We start from the raw sequence: 19,811 nt of genomic DNA, 5'->3' as shown, positions 1-19,811 counted from the left end.
CTCATGCAAAACGCATGAAAAATCCTCAGTAAAGGAAGTGCCACTGCATATACTGATAATTCTGCAAAATTCTCCTGGCAATGGGATCCATTCATTCATTCATTTGCTTTTCAGAAGTCAACTTTACAGACATTAAATAATCTACTTATTACAAAATTCCACGGAAACTTATAAAGTTCTTGCCAATTATGTTTTTGAGCTTCAAACTGATTGAGAGAATGAATAAATAAATATACCTGGAGGGAAAAGAGGAAGAATGCTTTTGTATATCCAGCTGTGCTCAGAATTTGCTCATTGTCTCAAAACTGCTCTTTTCAATGCTGAATACCACTAACTTAATTTGCTTTACTAACTGGAAACAAAAAGAAAATGTATAGAGTGTCTTCCTTTTTTCTTCAAGCCCAGCTAGTTCTAGGGAAGATATTTAATAAAGATGCCCTAAATTTTCAGGTCTAACCAGAGATTTCTCCACCATGGCTAAGACTGCAAATTATAGAAGTCAGCATAGTCAGGTGTGTGGTGTTGTACCAGCTGAGCAGGCATGCCAGGAGATGGCTTCATGGATCCAGGGAACCTGAATCCCTTTTTGACCCAACCGACCAGCCTAGATTAAACCCATGGGTACTGTTGATGAATAGTGTCAGATTTGATCCTGCTGTTGAAGTTGGATTTGCTGTATTTGAGCCCAGTTTATGAGACACCGTACTACTGAGTGTAAGAGGGGCACAAACTGATGTCCCTGCTTTTATCTGTGAGAGCTCCCAGTCACTGCCACCTTCATACCTGCCTTCCAGCAGGAAACCTGGTGGTAGCCGTCACTCTGAAATGTTAATTTCTGCCCAGTAAAGTATTTTAATTAAGCCAAATGATATGAACCACCATTATGAATGAGGTTCTCTTTATGGTACATTACTTTCTGAATGTTGACATTGATTTTCAGAGGATTTTTTTTGAGCCATCCCTTCAGCTGATCTCAGTCAGCAGCGCTCTTTGAGGTTAATGATGATAAGTTCATATATATCAGCTGAGGATCCTGACTTAGAATTTCTTTCTGTGTTGCACAATCGTGTAAACTCATTTTTTACTTGGTTGCATATAGGATCCACCTCTTCCACAGAGGCATTTCTGGGAAGTGTTTTACAGTGTTTTATATCCCTCTGTTTTGTTTTTCTCCAGGCTCTTGAAAAAGGAAGAAAATTTTATTTTTATCCCTCGTTCCCGTGAAGAGCTTCCAGAAAACTTTCCAAAGGAAATTCCTGGGATCTGTTACTTCCTGGAGGTCAGAAGTGGTCAGAAGCCGCCAAAACCTTCCATCACATCTTCCAGAGTGAGAAAGGTGTCTTACAACATCGGCACCATGTTCCTCCGGGAGACTAGCCTATGAGGCCTGCTGCAGATCAAAGACTCGTCAAAAAAGCACAAGCCCAGAACTGGGTCATGACCAGGGAGTTGGAGGTTCTTTGTCTTTCACTGCCTTCTTCTGAACAGGCAGTAAAAAGCTCCATGTAATGTCAGGCAATAATCATTTTAAAAGGTGGGTAACTGCTGTCAGTAAACAAAGTGGAGATAGGGAAAAAAATATATTAAACAATGTACTTCCACTTCCAGAGGAATTTCTTTCATAAACTTTAGTCTGGCCCCTCTATGGCAAACAAAACAAAACAAAACCCCAACACTCAAATTAGAGGTTGGTCTTGTTTTGTGCAGAAAGGATGATGGTTCTCTGTAGATTTGCACCAGCTAAGCAGAATTGAGAGTCAGTTCTGATTATGCATTCCTATATTTAATGTGTTCTTCAGTAAGGTAATGACGTTTTTTAACTTTATGAACAAGCATTTCATACATATACTGTAGAGCTATTGTAACCTTCCTGGCAGGAGGAATTATGACTCAATACAAATATTGTAGGAATTTTACCTATTTTTATACATATTTCACTTTCTGGATAATTACATTCCACATACTGTAAGCTGAGTGAGCTTAGCTAGCTTTTCAGAAGAAGTTACTGTATATTTCATACATTCTACCTATCAAACCTTATTGTTATACAAGTGGGAAGAAGGCATTTCTTGACTTTCTTGGCAACAAAAAAATCAATATTTACATAATAAACCCCCCACTTTGGTAGATCACTTTATCTGGTTTTTATGCTAAAGCTTTAGATGAGTTCTGTCTTCTTATGTAAAATAATATTCAGTATTTGTCCTACAGTGTTGTATGTCCAGTCCTTCCAGGACAATGTAAACAAAGTGCAGAAGATCAATGTGTGGACAAACAGAAAAGTTCTTTTCAATGGGACTTGTTTTCCCTCAAAATTATCAGCCAAACTGATTTTCCATAGGAGCCCTGAACTTCTCTAAAAATCTGGTCTTGTTCTGAGGAATTCCAGCAGACACTGGAAACACTCTGGATGCCGGTTTTCCACATATAATAGGACTTGTGCTCCTAGTCCAGATTGATTGTTGAAAATCCATTCTGTTAATAATGATTGCTCATTCGGAAACTTCCTCTGTTGTTGGATTGGCTGAAGGTCCCCTGCTTTATCTAGTTAAGATCAAAGCAACACCAAAAGGGAAAGTCAGTACTTTTCCAGGTTTAATGCAAATGACAATTCAAGATTTTTGTTAGTACAAGACCATTAAATTTTAAAAAAAGGCCAATTCTTTGCTGTTGAAAATTAATACAGCATTATTGTCTTCAGTTAACTGAAGTTAATCCATTTCCAGCAAGGTGTATATCTGGCACATCTTCAAGCATTGTTTATTTCTCAGGTTTTATTTTTCAGAAGTAATGGTAGTCAGTTTTACTGTGTGGCTGTGCTGCCTTTGGATCACACTGGGGTGGGTGACGTTGTTCTGAGCTTGCAGATTGTTAGTTAAAATCTGTGCCATGATTCCAAAGTGACTTAGCTGTACGTGGGCCTTTAATCATTTTAATCAAAGATAAGACTCATCAGCAACTAGGAGGCATGAGAAAGTCTGCATTTCTCTAATCCAGAAAAGAAATGAGTTTTCTTATGGATTTAGTGGTCATAACATGAGGCACATCCTGAAAATAAGTAAATAACTTGCTCCACATTTCAAGATTATCCAGCTGGATACTTCTGTGAGGGGAATTACAGTTCTCTATTTCTCCCCGTTGACCAGCAGCCCCTGTGAGTCAGCATGGCACTGTTAGCCTGTGCTGAATATGTTTCAGGCTTCCTTTCCATGAAGCCTTCCTGGATGAGAAAGGACTGTCTTGAGCCTTTACAGACTTCAGTATACAGAGAACATCTGAACTTATTATGCAGGGGTGAGCTTTTCCTGAGGAGGGTAGATGCATGGGAGTTAGCCCAGAAACCTATTTTAATGCAGATTCCCTCACTTTCTAGTGGGATACTGATGATAAAGATTTCTTCCATTGGTATTAGAGCATTCTTGGGATTACAAGAGTTATTTTTTTATCTACCCTGGTAAGCAGCATATGGAGTTTTGTGGCCTAGCTGAAAAAATGTCTTACAAGAACTGTTCAAGCTTGAGGCTGTAGAATTTCCATCCAAACTACAGATCTGAGAATTTCCTACACAGGATAACAAGTTTTAGCCTATAGCCATTAGTTTGCAAATACACAGGATGTAGCATGCATTTTTTACCCTGGGAACACCAGTGAGATGTGTAAGAATCATAAATGGATCAAAGTTCATGTTTCACCACTGAAAGAGGAATGCCACTTCCCAGCTAATAAATCCATAGTTCTGATGTGTTCCTTAGTTCCCTAGAGTGATTTTTTTTCAAATAGCTGTTAGTAGATTTCAGTCTGACATTAGATTTCAGTCTGCCTTCCCTGGCACATCTTCATTGTTCAGTAGGTGCTGATGTCAGAGTCCCAACCTATCTGGCCAAGCTTTTTTTCTCTTCTCACCACCCACAGTCCTATGTGAAGAGTGCAGATGTAGAGGTTTAGACCAAAAGCTTGTAGTTCAATTACTTGTCTCTTACAGTTGCCAATAAGAAATGTCTAGGTTAATTCTGCACCTGATCTTGATCAATGCAATCATTTTCATGGCAAATGATGGATAAATGCTAATTTTACTAGCAAATTGCAGAAGCAATCAAAACTAGTTTGTATCACCATCCTCATCCTCTCTGAGACTTTTTGTTGGATAAGGAAATTTAAAATCAGAGAGATCTCTGTGAGAACTGAAAATTGATATCAGTATCACCATGAATACATTGATAGCGTTTGCAAATAAATCATCTAGCTCCCCAAATTAGTATACACTGGCTGTATAAAAATACAGTCTTTCTTTTTCATAAGCTTATGTAAAGGTAACATATCTAGAACTGCAGCACAGATGCTAAGAATTGTGTTATTTGTGTTATGAGGGGGGATGTTAATGAAAAAAGTGTATGCTCTCGGGGGACATTTTTCTATGTCAATATGAGGAATGTGTAAAACAAATTCTCAGCACTTTCTAAATTAGTCGTTGCATCTGCTGCCTTTCATATTAGGTTGCAAGCTTATTTTGTTGGACACCTTTACAAAGTCAAATGAAACTTATTATCAAGATTGATGTTGTCATATCAATTAGGTGGCAGTCAGACTCAACATTTCTCCAATACCACTTACTTTTAGTGAAAGGGAAAAGGTTCTCGTTTTCCTGGTATTGTCTTCATAAATAGAAGGGTTCTCAGAATTTTGTACCTTGAGATGATGAGGGGGAGAGGCTTGAGGTGCTGAAATGGTTACAGAAATCATACTCTAGTTGGAATTTTCTTTCAACTTTTTACTTCCTGTAAAACGGATGATCTTTGGTTCCTCTGGATAAGAATTTACGTTCTTCTGTTTCTTCACTTAGCTGCAAGTAGCCACGTCTGCTGTCTTGAGTTTCTGTGCAGAACAAATCCACCCTCTCTCAAGAGAGAGGGAGGAGATCTGTTTTGTATTGCATGTACAAGGCAAAGGGAAGGTGATGTGAAGACCCCCCTAGCTGGTCTCTTTGTGGCTGATTTCTTTTACAAAAATCCAAAGTAAAGACAGTCCACAGTCATTTCCCCAGAGCACTTTTTACAGATCTTGTGTCAGATTTTTCCATCTGCCTGAAGCTCCCCTTCACACAGGCTTTTCTGATCATAGAGATCATGAACTCAGAGCAAAAAGGAAATAGTGATGAAGTGGTAGGGGGGTTGATAAATTTTGTTCTGCATCCCTCTGGTAAAATTTGCCATTCAAAGACAAAAACCTCTGCATGGGAGAATTGCTACTAAGCCAGGACCCTCAAAGTGTGGTTTTCTCGCAGGATCCCAAAGGATATTTTATTTTTAATTCCAGAGAGCCAATAGTCATTAACTGTGATTGTGGTTTTGGCTTTTCTGCTCATTCCCACATACAGTTTCAGATCTGAATCTGTTTTGAAGCCTGGAAAAATGCCTCTGCAAACAGAAAACCAAAGCTCTTAAAATCTTGGAAATCTTGTACGGGAATTGCCTGTTTTGAAGAAATCCTTGTGATTGAGTCATTAACAATCCGTGGCAGTTCATGTGTGTGCACATGCTATTTCACAGTGCTGTCTCCTCCTGTGCCCACAGTGTTGCCTACCAAGCCCAAGAGCAGGATAGGCCATATTTAACATTCATCTTCCATTTTTTTCCTGTATAAAGCAAGCAGTGCAAAACCATTACATACTGCCTGCTTTTAAAAGTATCAGCCCTGCGCTCAGAAGTAAACTCTGACAACCATTTTCACATTGTATATTTCTTGCTCTGAATAGACCCTTCTCTCAGGCAATTTGAGAACTAATGGGGAAAAATAATAGCACCCAAAACTGCTGTGTTGAATTGCTGATGAGTCTGAGACCTGCATTGGTTGTTGGGGCAAGTTGAATTGCTGGACAGCTTTCTGATTCTTCAGCTGCCACAAGCTGTCACATGTACATGCTTCATGTCAAGGAGTTTGTAATCCAGCAACAGCACTGCAAACTTAGAACATTTTCTGAGTTTTCCTCCTCTAGTCTCAGGCCACTGCCTCACCTCTGTTGAGTGCTCAGTGCTCACTGAGGAGAGCTAGTTCCCTGTCCTCATGCAGTCTCGGAGCTTCCTTTCTGGATTCTGGTGATCTTTTGCAAAATTGTGCATGTGCAGTACTGGAAATAGCAATGTGCTTAAATTAGCAACAAATCAAGAAGATTAAAAAAGCTTGTCAAACTCAGAGACAGTTGGTTCCTTTCCTTCAAGGTAATACATTATTCATGATGCTGTACAGGACTGAGGGTGCCAGTGACAGGAGAGGCTGTGGATAAATTGAAGATGCTGAGTGTGCAGTAGACTCAACAAGTGGGACTTGATCTGCTTCTGCTACTGTTAATAATTCCATCATCTTGCATGTTGTATGTCCTGCTCTTGGTCGGGGTTTGGCTCTTCAAAAGACCTTCACTTTCCTTCCCTTAGCACACTGTATGTGACACAGGGAATAATTCCTATTGTTTTTCTAATTAGCAGATATTGTTGACACAGCTGCTTATATCTAAAGAATAACTGGGGTTGAAGGGCTGATCTTGCTCTTGCAGCAAAGACAAAACTGCTACAGTGACACAGGAGGCACTCACATCCTTGGAGAGGGAAACGACCACAGCGCAAGTTATCACTGGTGGATTTGGGTGAAGCCAGTGCATTAACAGCCCATGGCATGTTTTTAGCTTCCACAAGCACCAAATTTATCTATGCAGATAGCAGTTGCTCCTTAATGATGTTATTAATTTGCAATGCATGAGCAGGCTTACAACAAAAATCTGTGAAGTGTTTAACCTCATATACACGATTGATCTTTTGTGGCTTGGCTGTTAATCATGCTTGAAAGCAAGAGAAACAGTGAAACTGAGGAATGCAGCAATTCAGTCACAGGCAACAGGTCATTCACCTCTGCAGATGCAAACTTGCTCCTGTGGCTTAGAAAGGTTGACCTCCAGTTATCTGTGGTCCAGGTTAGCGTCACTGTGTCATGATAGCAACAAAATGGACCCTGAAAACAGCATGAGGCATCTCAGTCTGCTTCCCTCTGGGCTGGGGTTCGCATTAAAGAGCCCATGTGATGCAAAGTGGCAACTTTGCTGGCAGCCTTAGCAAAAGGATCAGTGGAGGCAGATGTTAAACCAGCTGGTTGTTCCAGGGATTTTAGTTTTCAAAGGCAGAGAGAGGCTGAACGTCTTTTAATTCGGACAAAAAGAGAAGAGAGGATTTCAGAGAAACAAGTGTCTTCCCTGGCTAGCAAGGAGACAGTGGAATTAACATGAATCAAGAGGGACGTGCTGATTACCTTGGCTGCAGCAGCCTTCAGCTGTCTGGCCCTCTGGCATTCCAACAGTCAAGTTTCTTTTGAAAACTGGAGGTAAGCACTTCAGGCACTTGTCCCCTCTGCTTTAAAAAGAGTATGAGGCTGCCTAAATCCTTGAGTGTGCTTAACTTTCTCAGTGACCACAGATGGCAAACTTAGACTAGACATCTGTTTTTTAAGATGGCCAAGATAAGTGAGACTGATCCCACCGAATTACATTCTTTTCAGCTCAAGTGCTGTGTCTCAAATCTTCTGTTCTGCTGCGTTTCAGCATCTTGCACTGGCCAAAATAAATTGAAACCAACTAAGTTGGTTGGAGGGATAAATAAGCATATTCCAGGATAAATGAAATGTTACCACTGTAGCCATGGTGACTGTCGGGAACATGGGCTACTGCAGTTCTGCAAATCCCTCCTGGTGTCTGAACCCTTTGCATATGATACCAGCACTGCCAGTCACAACTCTGGGATGCCATTAGGAGTGTGATTTAGAAAAGGTTCTGAGCTTTGAGCCCCTAGCCTAGTTATGCAAAACCTGTGTGCCACGTTCACCTGAACGGTATGCCAGAATGCTTGCATAAACCTTATCCTTCAGTCAAGATGGTAATAACAGATACAGATGCTAAAGAACAGAGAGATAGTTGCCAGGTTATCATTAACACACATTTTGTGTTTTTGTGAATTTGTTGGCCCAGTATTAACTTTCCATTAGCAGAAGGTCTCACACTGTGCTACTTGTTTTCTAGGTACTTATTCCTTAGCAGTACTCTCTAATGACTACTCTTGAAGCAATAAATAAAGCCATGCTAATCTCTTCTGTGCAGGCTCCTGTACAACACCCATCCCCTTAACAAACCTCTTTTCAGTGGGACATTAAATGGCAGAATAACACCCTGACATGTACTGTTTGTCCTTCCATCCTCTTTCTCAGAGAAGAATGGAATAATTTGATTTTTTGAGGTAGTGGGGTTTTTTTGGTTAGTTTTCTAAAAGTATATGTTGCTACTTACTTAAATGAGGAAGAGCAAAATCAGAACTGTAGACCAGAATTTGAAAAGAGTTTTGGATGTAAATAGGATTTTAAAAGACTGCCCACTGAGTAATACCAGTCTCTCATCCCAAAAACATGGGAAGAAGTAGGGGTAATAGATCTAAGATATACCTAGGAATGATTAATAAAAGTAATAAACCAGACAGGTATATACAATGGATGACTTTTGTTTTATACACAACAGTAAATAGATGCTAAAACTGATTAATACTACATTTGTTTATTCCCAGTGCATCCCTAAGGTATTATTTTTTCTTTCCCTAATGAGATCGGAACATATTGTTAAATCGATATCAGAGTTTCTGAACTTATTGCAAAAGAATAAGCTTAGGAATAAATAACCATCAAGAAGAGATTTTTTTAGATATGAGCCATTGAATGAGAGAACAGGTCATATGGAAAAGGAAGATAGGGTACTGACAGGTATATTTATTTTAGAAGTATCCATGGCACTTCTGGTTGACTGAAATAATTCTGAAACTGTACACTGAAAGCATGCCTTCCCAGTTCAGATTATTTGCATTTCCTAAGAAGAAGCAGGTAAAATTTTTAAAGTCACATTAAGGGGCATACTTCTCAATCTCATTTTCTCTGCTTAAACACAGCCTCTTTCTGAAAGTTAAATCTTACTTTGCTGAATGGTCCTGAGGTTCTAAATGCCTAAATAAGTTTTGGAAATGTGGGTTATAGATCCCCTCTCTAAGTTAAGCCCCATGTGCTTTTCAGTGTTTAATTCCTCTCTGGAAACTGTAGGTCCTGAAAGTGTACAAATAAGAAGCATCTGAAGAAAGTGAAGTCTGTGTGTAGGAGGGGGCAGCTGTACATAGATGTGGTGCTGATGTTAGCTTTCATCTATCTGGAAGCTGGATGACGCAGAGACTATTCATACAAAATGCAAGAAAGTATGGCACATAATGTCATGAACTCTGAGGTTGTAAGGTTGAATTTTAGAGTCTATAATCCTTAAAGTTTTAGTGGAATACCATGAGAAATGCATGATTTTTGAGTTTTTTATTTTAAGTAAGAGTTGAATCTCTACTTACAGAGAAAAACTGTGGGGAGAAAAAATTGTGGGGGTGAAATTAGACTGGAAAGTCTGAATGCAAAATGCAAAGAGTGTCCTTCTTTTTTGTATTATTTGGCTTTTCTGGAGACAGGAATAAAAGTTTCTCCATGAGTTTCAATACTCAATACAACGCTAGATGTGAAACAGGGCAAATGAAGTACTTTGTCAACTGGAAATTTGGAGGTGGTAGTAAGAATATCTTTTTAAAAGTATATAGGGATAAAGGTTAGTTAGCACTTTTTTAAAAAATGGAGATTACTTTACTCTGCACGTAAATATTGTTTAGAAATACTTAAACAGAAAGAAAGCTTGGAATACTGTTACATCATTATAAAAAGGTACCAAGTCTATGAGATAATCTGCAGTTCACACCCTTCCTTCAGAAACAGTCCTATATATGGAGTTTTCAAATGCACATTCAATCAAGAGTTGTCTGTAGTAAATTTCCAAGGAAGTAGTATTTTACCCAGCAGCTTCTACAGAAATGCCATGGAAATCACGTTGAGCAAGGCTGAAATTTAACTCAGCTGTTTAGAACTTAGTAAGAAAGATCATGTTGAGTAAGGCCAAAATTTAACTCAGTTGTTAAAAGCTTAGTAAGAGACAGAGCATCCCAAAGCCAAACTTTAAATGTGCTTACTGACAGGACACCCTTGTGCCTTTTACTGACGTCTAAACAAAACTCATTCTAGACAAAACTCCCATCCTAATACATGACATTTATACTGCCTTGCCAGAAAATTAGGACTTCACTAAGTTGCAGCCATTAATGTCTTTGTTGTTGGAATATTCCTTATTATTCTTATGTCTCACTGGACCCAAGTTGCAGTGGGGTCCTCTACAGAACCAAGGGTACAGGGAGTTGCTGTAAATATGAGTGAAATTCACCTCGTCTGCATTTAGGTGTCTAAAACTTATGTCTGGTCTGAGCTAGTCAGGTGAGTTCCCTCTACAGTCACTGCAGATATCCTGGCATTTCAAAGATTTAGCTGTCCTGGAGAAAGTCTTGGGGATGAGATAAACCACTGCCTTAGATATGGTCTTCTCTTTCCTCCCCAGTGACCACTGTGTAGAGGTGGAGGACTAGCTCAGATTAGCTGCTGTCCTGTAGGTGAGAGGAATTCCACTGCTGTTAAGAATGAGAGAATGTAAAGAATAGAACATCAAATACATATGGAGACAAAGACACTGGGGCAAGGGCCAGGCTTCAGCCAGAGATTCAAAGGGATGTGACAGTAAAATTATTAATATTTAAGATTTTAGAAGTCTGGCTAGGGGATTTATTCTAGTTATAAGAACATTCATTTCAACTTAAAGCTAACAGTCTATAATTGTTGCTAACTCCCCACTTCAGCTTTAAGATAGCACTAGATCTGATGTTTTCACCAAGAGCCCTCTCTGCAAAACACCATGTTATTTACTGCTTGATTCCTTCTTGGAATAGCTACTTAATAAATGCATTCATCCATCCATCCATCCGTCCATCCATCCATCCATCCATCCATCCATCCATCCATCCATCCAGCTGGCCAGCCAGCCCAGAAATTAATATCTTTTTTTTAAATGTTGAAATGATCAATTTTCCTCACCTTTTTTTTTTTTTTTTTTTTTTTTTTTCTTGAGACAGTATATAGATTAGTGTCTGCAACCACTTGGGAGATAAAGGTGAGCAGAGGGTGAGGTGCTGGCTGGACGTTCTCTCACTATGATCAGAGTTACTAAAGCTTCTCTCTGACCTGTCCTGAATCATACTTGTGTTCTTATGCACTTGGAGTACCCAGATTCTCCCACAGGAACTTGTGCCAGGCTCTGAACCAGGGAGGAGTGGGAAGAACCAGGGCTGTCACTCTGATATGCTGCTCCCATACGTCTCTCTTCCGTCTGCAGTTGCCATTCCGATCCTTGGACATCTGTGGTGATTCTCACCACAGTCACAGTCCGTGGGAAAGATCCTTTGGAGAAGAATCAATAGCATGCAGTCCTCCACACTGGGAACTGTTACTCTCCAGAGAAAAGGAATAGAAATAGTATTGTCCTCAAGAGCTGAGAAAACTTGCAGAATTTCCATGTACAGTAAACAGTTTCTATAATTAGCAGGAAAACAAAACAGAGAGGCAGAGTTGTGCAGCAGGGCCAGCCCATCTCATACACACTGCTGTGATAATGAAATCCAAACCCTGTGGAATTGCAGGCTCATTATTCTCACTTGCTTTAAAGGTCAGCTAAGAAGCTGGTTTCTCAAACAGGCTCATAACTCTGAGACAACGTAACACTAGTCATTTCTTCCAACAAATTGCAGTTGTCAGAGAAAGTGGATTAGTAGCTCATAGAGCTAAAAATAGACACTATGGGCTTGCCAGAGAAGAGTGAATTCAGTAACAGAGGTAAAGGTACATCAAAATATCATAACATCTGAAGAAAAAAACGACAAAAAATGCTCAGCTGAAAGCAAGTTAGCCATAAAATTACATTAAAAAAAAATTGCAATCACAAAGAAGGAGAATGACAAGGTTTAGTCTTAATTCTGTTTTATTCACCTTCTAAATCCACCTGGCAGGTTTTTTTTAATCAGCTGAATCAGTTTGGCCACAGTCCCTTCAAAGTTCAGTACGTCAAGTTATGCACTGAAAGTCATGTTAAAGCCATTATTTGAATACTGAAAAAGAAGTTTTTGGCTTGACATTTCCATCTTCTTTGCAGGAGGGAGGAGGAGATAATTTATTGCTAAATTTATTCAACTGAAAAATAAAAACTAAGCTCCCAAACCCCAAATCTAATAACAGAGCTACAGTGAATAACAGTGAAAGCAAATTTCCAAACCTCAGTGTATCTTTACTAAAAAGTGAGTAGATATTTTCCATTGCCTCAAACATTTGCATTTTAAAGAATTCGTTTCTCTGCCGTGATTTTGTAAGTTCATATTTCTTCTTGCTTGGATTTAACAAACTAAACAAAACAAAACACTTCTTTATTCTTCATTCTTCTTCAATTACTTATTTTCTGCAGCAGGGAAATTCCACCATACTGTGTATGACTCTGAAGGAGCAGCAATCCACTGCAGATAGGGAACCTCAGCCTGTTTGGTCAAGGTGAAAAATTCTTTGAGGTACAGGCTAGGTCTTAGCTGAAGACAGGGCTGGCAGTAGTTGCATGAAATTTCTACTGTGACTTAAGTAATGCCTTTTACTTGTGTATTCATAAGCTGACGTATGCATAGCTCAGGAATAACCTTCACCACTTTCTTTAGAAAATCTTTCTGTAGTATGTTTTTTTTTCTGCACACCTCTTATAAAATCTCTGCATTTCAGATCTGAGGCACTGACAAGTGTAAGGTGTAAATAATAACTTACGTCAGTGAAGCAAATCACTGTGAAAAATATTTGTAAATTATTTGTGCTCATTGTCTTTTGTGTATCTTATAAATGAGAGTTCTTTTTGCAAATTTTTTGTTCTTGCAGAAGTCCTCATTGTAAAAGAGGTCAAGAGTAATCTTGATTTTGGGATTTAATTAGCATCAATGCCGTTTATCTGGCATTCAGTGTATACCATTATTAGAAGGGTCTTAAGGTTCAGTGATGGAACAGAAATGTCAGGACAAGCACTACCAGCAGTTATCTGCATCACACATCCTACACATTATGTACACATTCCATGACATACTTTGTATTTTATAGAACATGATATCACTTCTTAAATTTGTAGAAATATAGTTAGGGATAAATAATACAAACTATCTAGAAGTTGTCTGATAGCTATCTTGAGATGTTACGGGTATATTGTCACCTACCCTTGGGATTACTCTAAACCAAATCATGCATCTTTAGCATCCATACTTCCTTCAGTGAAAAGCATGGCCATCTTCATCCCTTTAGTATTTAAACTTCAGTTTCTTTAAAGCCCAGAGATTACTGACACAAGTATTTTTCAGCAAAGTATTTTAAGAGATCAGTAACTGTTTTGTTTTCTGTGTTTTTTTGGTTTTTTTTTTCTTCCTTCCTGAATATGGTGGGCTCCACTGCTAGACCTGACTACATTCCTTCTTGATATAAGTTTAACCTGTCCCAGTTTACTAAAATTTTGCCGAAGTACTTCTTTGCAGAACCCCATAGTGTTTTAAGAGGCTATGTGTATTCTGTTTGTGCAGTTCATGGGCACAACACATAAATATTAAGGCCTTCTCAGATCACCATCCTGGAGAGTCCAACCAGTTATTTCACAGCCACAAATAATGCCCTTACTCTCTTTGCCACTTGGCTCTGCCTCTATGGCCAACCTTAGAGAAGGAACTGAATGCTACTAAAAAGAATCTACTGGTTTATGTTTATATATTTCTGTGGGATTAATTTGTAACAAGGAGAAACTTTTGCAAAACAAGTTCACAATACTGGCATGAAATTCACAGCCTGGGCCTACCAAGTCATGATTCCCAAAGCCTTTGAGAACAAATTGAACTTTGCATGCAATATCTCGCCCAGAAGATGTGATAACAATTTTCCAGTTGTCTGTGACTGTGATTCTGACTCTCCCTTCTAATCAGGAGTCATGAAATTCAAGAAAGTGAATGGAAAGTAATTTCTGATACTTGTTTAAACAGTTTTTGCAGGGACCAGCTGAAATTGGTGATTTAACTGGTGATTCATTCAGTCTCATCTTCATTTCCTCTGAAAGTAATGCTATAGGACAATTAACTTTGATGCCTTAGAGCTGTATCTTTCTACTTTTCCCTTTAATTTCACTGTTGCCAAAGTAAAATCTGAGGGCTAATTCCTATCTAAGGTGGTCACAAACATCTGTAATAACAGAGCCAGAAATATATGAAGATAACTTGGATTATTGTAGGAAGATGGATTTTCACCTGAGTTCTTGATGCTCGGTTCTGGGAGTGGGAATTTTACGAAGAGTTATGAGCCACCCATTGCTGGCGTCTCATTTACTAACAGCAGACCAGAGGGACAGAACTGTTCAGTAGAGTGCAGTTTTAATTTCAGCTTTATGAATGGTGAGAATTGCTGCTTGCCTTGTTTCAAACTTTTCTGTTCTGGATGCTGGATAAAAATATTTGGTCCTCCTAAAATCTGAAGATTGACCACCTCAAAGCCTGGACTCCTGTGGAAATGGACAAATATCCATCCCCTGGGTGCAAATGCTTTTTGTGTAGTTCTGTAATGCTGTTTGTAGTGTTGTTTTATGAAGAGTCTTCTACAAACATTCTGCACTAATAAGATTACAACCTTGCACTATCAACAACGGTTGCTTAGCATTAAAATAATCTTGGATGCCATTAAAGAATACTAGAGCTCTATCAGGGTTTAGAGCACTGAGATGTTTGTGAACCTGAACCTGTTTGCATAAAATTTCTTACAGACAAAAGATAATCTAATTAATGACAGTAGTTCCATTTTAGTAATACACAGGGGAGGCAGTGTCCCAGTGTCCCTAGGCATTGTCCTTAGAGATTTCTGTCAACTTTATGATTAAGAGGTTAATTTTAGTACTCCGTAAATCTGAACATTATTTTAAAACATCAGCCTGTGATCTGTTGGGAAGGGATGAGGTGGGTTAGAGTTTTACTGTCAGATGGCATGAACAGAAAAGCTCAGAAAGCATATAAGCCAGGGTCTTCGCACACTGAAATCAAGGGATTAATTGCAAAATTGCATCTGATTACTTGTCCTGTAACTAGCTGTTCAGCAAAGGAATCCACCTGCCAACAGAAGCAGAGTCCATACAAACTATCACATGTTGCATTTCAGTTTTTTCAATTGGGATTTGTTTGGCAGACTTAGTGGTCTGGAAGTTCCAGTTAGTACCTCTGGTTGAAAGTTGCTGTTTCAGTTATGATTGCTTCCCCAAACCAACTGAATTTATTACTAACCAAAGACTTACCTACTTGAAAATAATAATAATAAAAACACCATTATATATAAAACAAAGCAGTAAAGTTTGGTTCTGTAATTTGTGTCTTTGTGAGCAGTTGAAGTGCATGATGTATGTCCTAACCAGGCCTGTGCTGCGGCATTGAACAAGTTATTAGAGGCTGCAGCACCAGTATAATGCATTCAGAATTCAGTATTGATCCCTCCAAGGGAACACGAGTCTATGTAAAAACTTGATGTGCCATATGTGTAGGCCATGGGAAAATTGTGTGTGCAGTGAACTGTATACGGTCTCAAAAGCTTTAACATTTGTACTGCTCTTCCTATAAAAGAATGTATGTCTTGATAGCTGTTGATCCTATGGCTTCTGAAAAAAAAAAAAAAAAAAAAAAAAGTAATCTAAAGTTTATTCTTCTTGTCTTAAAATCACGATTTTGCATCTAACTGTTTACACAGACCTGCATACAGCAAAGGGTCTTTCTCTGTATGTTGCTGGGAAATGGGAAAGCAGATGCTATTTGTAAATCTTGCAGGTTTAGAGACATCAGTGAATGCCTTTCCTGAATCTCCTCCTGATCAGCCACTTCTATTTACTAGCAAATGCAAACAGTGCCAATAGCCTGGGCCTTCTTTAGAGGAAACAAAACAGCCTTGTTCTCTTCCACTTCTATTGATACTTTGTAATTTAATCTTTTTGCCTCCTTCTGAGCAGGCTTTGGTGATACAATTCTTCCAAAGTGTAATTGAGGACAGTTTGCCTTTTTTACCCTTCTTATTTCAAAGCCTCTGAAGGCCTCAAACAAGAAGAAAAAACTTTACAAAACTCATGCAGGTATGTTGTTAACAGGTAGCTGAAGGATAAAACAGCCTTCTCAAAATACCCCAGACTACCTTTTAGCAGCGTGCCTGCAGTGCGTTGTGACTTGACATCTTGCTTTCATTGTGTGACCTGCTATTAATGGTGTTTGTTACAATGAGGTCCTTTTAGTTTGTCCTAAAAGATTTTACTTGTCTGTCATCATAATAGAAACATAATGTACACTCTATAAGAAAAGCAATATACAATATACTATACATCTATTTCAATGCCTCTAGTTTTAGGCTAGTATTCATATAAATGTTTATGATCAAAATAGAGGTTTTCTTGTTCTTCACAGGACCAAGCAAAGTTTTGCCTTGTCTAAATACTAACAGGAACATTTCCATTCAACAAATACTCTTTTCTCATGCTTCTAGTTTACTCGTGGTGGGCTCCATCCTACTGATTCCCCATTAATGCATTTGAAAGGGAAAAGTAATGAGCTATTTCAGTGCATGACCTTTGCACAGTACCTGATTCATAAAGATAAATAGATCCAAAATTTCATTTATGAGTTACTAGTGATGAGCAAAACAACAAAAATCCTTTGAAGTTCAGCTGAGGAAATTCTGAAGTTCTTGCATTGCTTATTCAGTTGTGCGGTTTCTTGAGTCATTATGATGGATATGTTTGATGAAGCCTTTGCCATAGACACTGGCATCTTCATAGAAGTTCTAATTTCTGCTTCTGGTTATATGTGGAAGTGTACTGTAGTGGAGAAATTATCTGGATTAAAAAAAATCATACAAGTTTTCTTCAAGACAGTTCTCACTTTATTTGACCTCATCTGGTAGGCAGCTCACTTTAATTAATTCTTGTCGTAATAGTAGTACAATATCCATAAAAAATGTTTCTCCAGAGAAACGTACTCAAAAATATTTTGATCCTGATTGTAACAAGGATGCCTCTATTTCAGAGCTAAGTCACTGTAGAGGTGATCAAAGAAGACAGAATATTAGGACAAATCAAGAAATTTTTGTGTATATGGTTAAAAACGTGATTTGATGGGGATGTTATTGAGTTGGGATTTTTTCCTCATTAAAATTTGCTGATATACATCACAGTTGCCCATAAAATATTTATTTTTCCTTCACTGGCTTTTTTTTTTTTTTTTTTTAAGCCAAAAGATCTCCAAAGCGAAGGGGAAAAAAAAAGAAGAAAAAAAAAAAAAAAAGAAAAAGAAAAAAAGTTATCTGGTGACTTTGTATGAATTACACAGCAAACGCAATCCAGACATCAAATCCATCCAGACTTTAGCAGTCCCAAAGGTAGCTAATTCACTGGAAGTTATTGATAGGGCTTGTTCTTCTGAACATTGTAATAACACAGTATGAAATGAACCAGTTCACTTACGTTGTTGGCTGCTCAAGATATCACCCAAACTGTATTTATTATTCTTCTCCCATTGCTTGAAAAGGAAAAAAAAAAATAGCTTAGGTCTCGTTCTCTGCATTACCCTAGTTCTCAAATGTGCAGACTGCATCTGGTGATATGTTGTAGACTTGCTTTCCCCTGACAGAGAAGATAAAAGATATCTCCTTTGTGGCACCTTTTTTTTCCCTGTCTGGAATTTTTTTACATCCCTTCAGCCATGTCAGTAGCTTTTTTGGGGCTGCTCAGTGCCTGGAAATCCTGGATAAAAGGCCACACTAAACATGTGCGGAAGAATTCTGTATCTCAGGTGAGAAGTTTTGTAAGGATATTTTAGATTTATTGCTAGGGGCAGATCAACCTTTCAAGTTTGGTGGGCTCACCTTATGCTGTAGAGCTGATGTGTAAAGGCACAACACATGTTGACATGTTGCTGAGCTAGTGTAGACCCATGGTCCATGCAGTTCAGCATAGCAAATCCTGAGAAAAATTGGAATTTCAGATGTTGGCAGGAGTACATGATTTGTACCACCTACTCCCTCTTGTGTCATGAAAACTTTCTAGAAATACAGGAAAATAAAAAGGGAAGGAAGAAAAAAGAAACAAATGAGGGCAGTTGTGAGGCAGAGCTCGTTTATCAGATTTGATGTTCCAGAGGTGGAACTAAAACCATTCAGATACAGTGGTCAGCGCTGATCAGTTTCCCTACGTAAATTTTCTACTGTGCAGCTGTAATACTGCCACAGGGCAGGAGGGGTTTGACTTTTTAATAACCACTGTTTAAAGATTGGTTGCTGAAGTGGCCAATACCCAAATACCCTGCTGGGCCTTGGCAAGCAGGGTTCAGTTTCCAGCAAGACTTTGTGGTGGGAATTTTGAATGTTATTGGTAATCAGGACTGACCAGTGGTGGTCCTCAGCCTTCACAAAGAACACGTCCAGGACCGGTTTCTACACACATCCTACACACATGTATTTTATGAATCAGGTCTGTGATCAATGTTTCGAACAGTTCGTTTGCTGCAGTTTCATGGGGTTATTCTCTCTTCGGTTTGCAATGTAAATAATACTGTACATCTGCTATTTTATGATACAAATGCCATGTGAGTTGCTTATTTTTAAAATGTTATATAACTCTGTTACGATTCATTTGCGATGCCATCTTACAGTATTGGTTTAATATACAATGCATCTCAATGGCATGAGTGAAAATGCTTATATTTTGCAATGTCAAATATTTTATTTTATTTTTTTTTTTTAAGATGAATACATTTCATCCTACACAGTTCCATAAAGGTTTTTTAAGTGGCTCATTATGTCTGAAAGTATTGCTTCCTCTCCAGTAGTGTAAGCATAAGAACTAGTATTCCTGATCAAAATCATCAGATATATCATCTAGAAATTTCAGATTAGAAATGTATGTACAAATATGTATTTATAGTTAATCAGAACGTCTACTATCTTTCTTGTTTCTCATGTAATGATACATATTAATCATTTTGTATTCTTTTTGTTTGTAATTATTTGTGACTCATACACAGTGTAAATAACATATTTCATTATGCAAATTTTCTAGGTATTGAAGACTACAAAAAAGTTTGTATATGAAAAGAAATTGATAGTAGATTGGAATGATATAAAGTGGTGATGACAATGTTCTATTTATACGGTTCATTTCCAAGTTGTCTGTTAAAGAAAAAACATTTCACTTGGCCTTTAATGTCCAACAGGTTATTTGAAGTATATTTACATCAATAAATCATGCAAAAGTCTATTAAAAGTCATGAAGCATCACTGAAATTTTCTTTGTTTCTGTTTATGGCTTACCTATGGATAGCAGAACTTACAGTAAAACTCAGTTCAGTGGAAACACTCCAAGAAGTCAGTGAAGGTGTTTATGGAAAATATTTTTTTTTTCTCAAACCTCACCTTTTAGCCTAAATCCAAATTTATTTTTAAACAATAAACCAGTAAAATATGTTATAACAAAATGCCAGATGCTTGAATACATTTTGGTATATCCCTTGATATGTAATCTTTGGTTTTCGTGGACCTTGCCCTGCTAAAACCTTACTAAAGCCTTTGTTCTTAACTGAACTTCCAGCATTTTGAGCCAGAGCTTCTCCAGAATTTTACCAGATTGTTGGAAAGAAAATGTCTGGTGTGGGTGATAATACGACAGCTGATTTCTTTTTTGTGGTTGTTCAGTTTTTGGTTCCGTAGAGCGACAGGACAGAAGCCGATTTCCTTCCTGGAGAACAGAGTGAGAGAACAGGTGA

General features: G+C 38.2%; 1 protein-coding gene across 1 annotated transcript in view; it reads left to right on the top strand.

The window, feature by feature from the left end:
• Positions 1–19,316, top strand: part of GUCY1A2 (guanylate cyclase 1 soluble subunit alpha 2) — a 152,399-nt gene extending 133,083 nt beyond the window's left edge. Inside the window, 1 exon segment of the mRNA XM_040054960.1 lies at positions 1,177–19,316. Within this exon segment, the coding sequence (XP_039910894.1) occupies positions 1,177–1,384 (208 nt within the window). The 3' untranslated portion in view covers positions 1,385–19,316.
• The last annotated feature ends 495 nt before the right edge of the window (positions 19,317–19,811 follow it).

This window comes from Hirundo rustica, chromosome 2 (genome assembly GCF_015227805.2).
Source record: "Hirundo rustica isolate bHirRus1 chromosome 2, bHirRus1.pri.v3, whole genome shotgun sequence".
NCBI lineage: Eukaryota > Metazoa > Chordata > Aves > Passeriformes > Hirundinidae > Hirundo > Hirundo rustica.
This window is presented reverse-complemented; position numbering and strand designations above follow the sequence as displayed.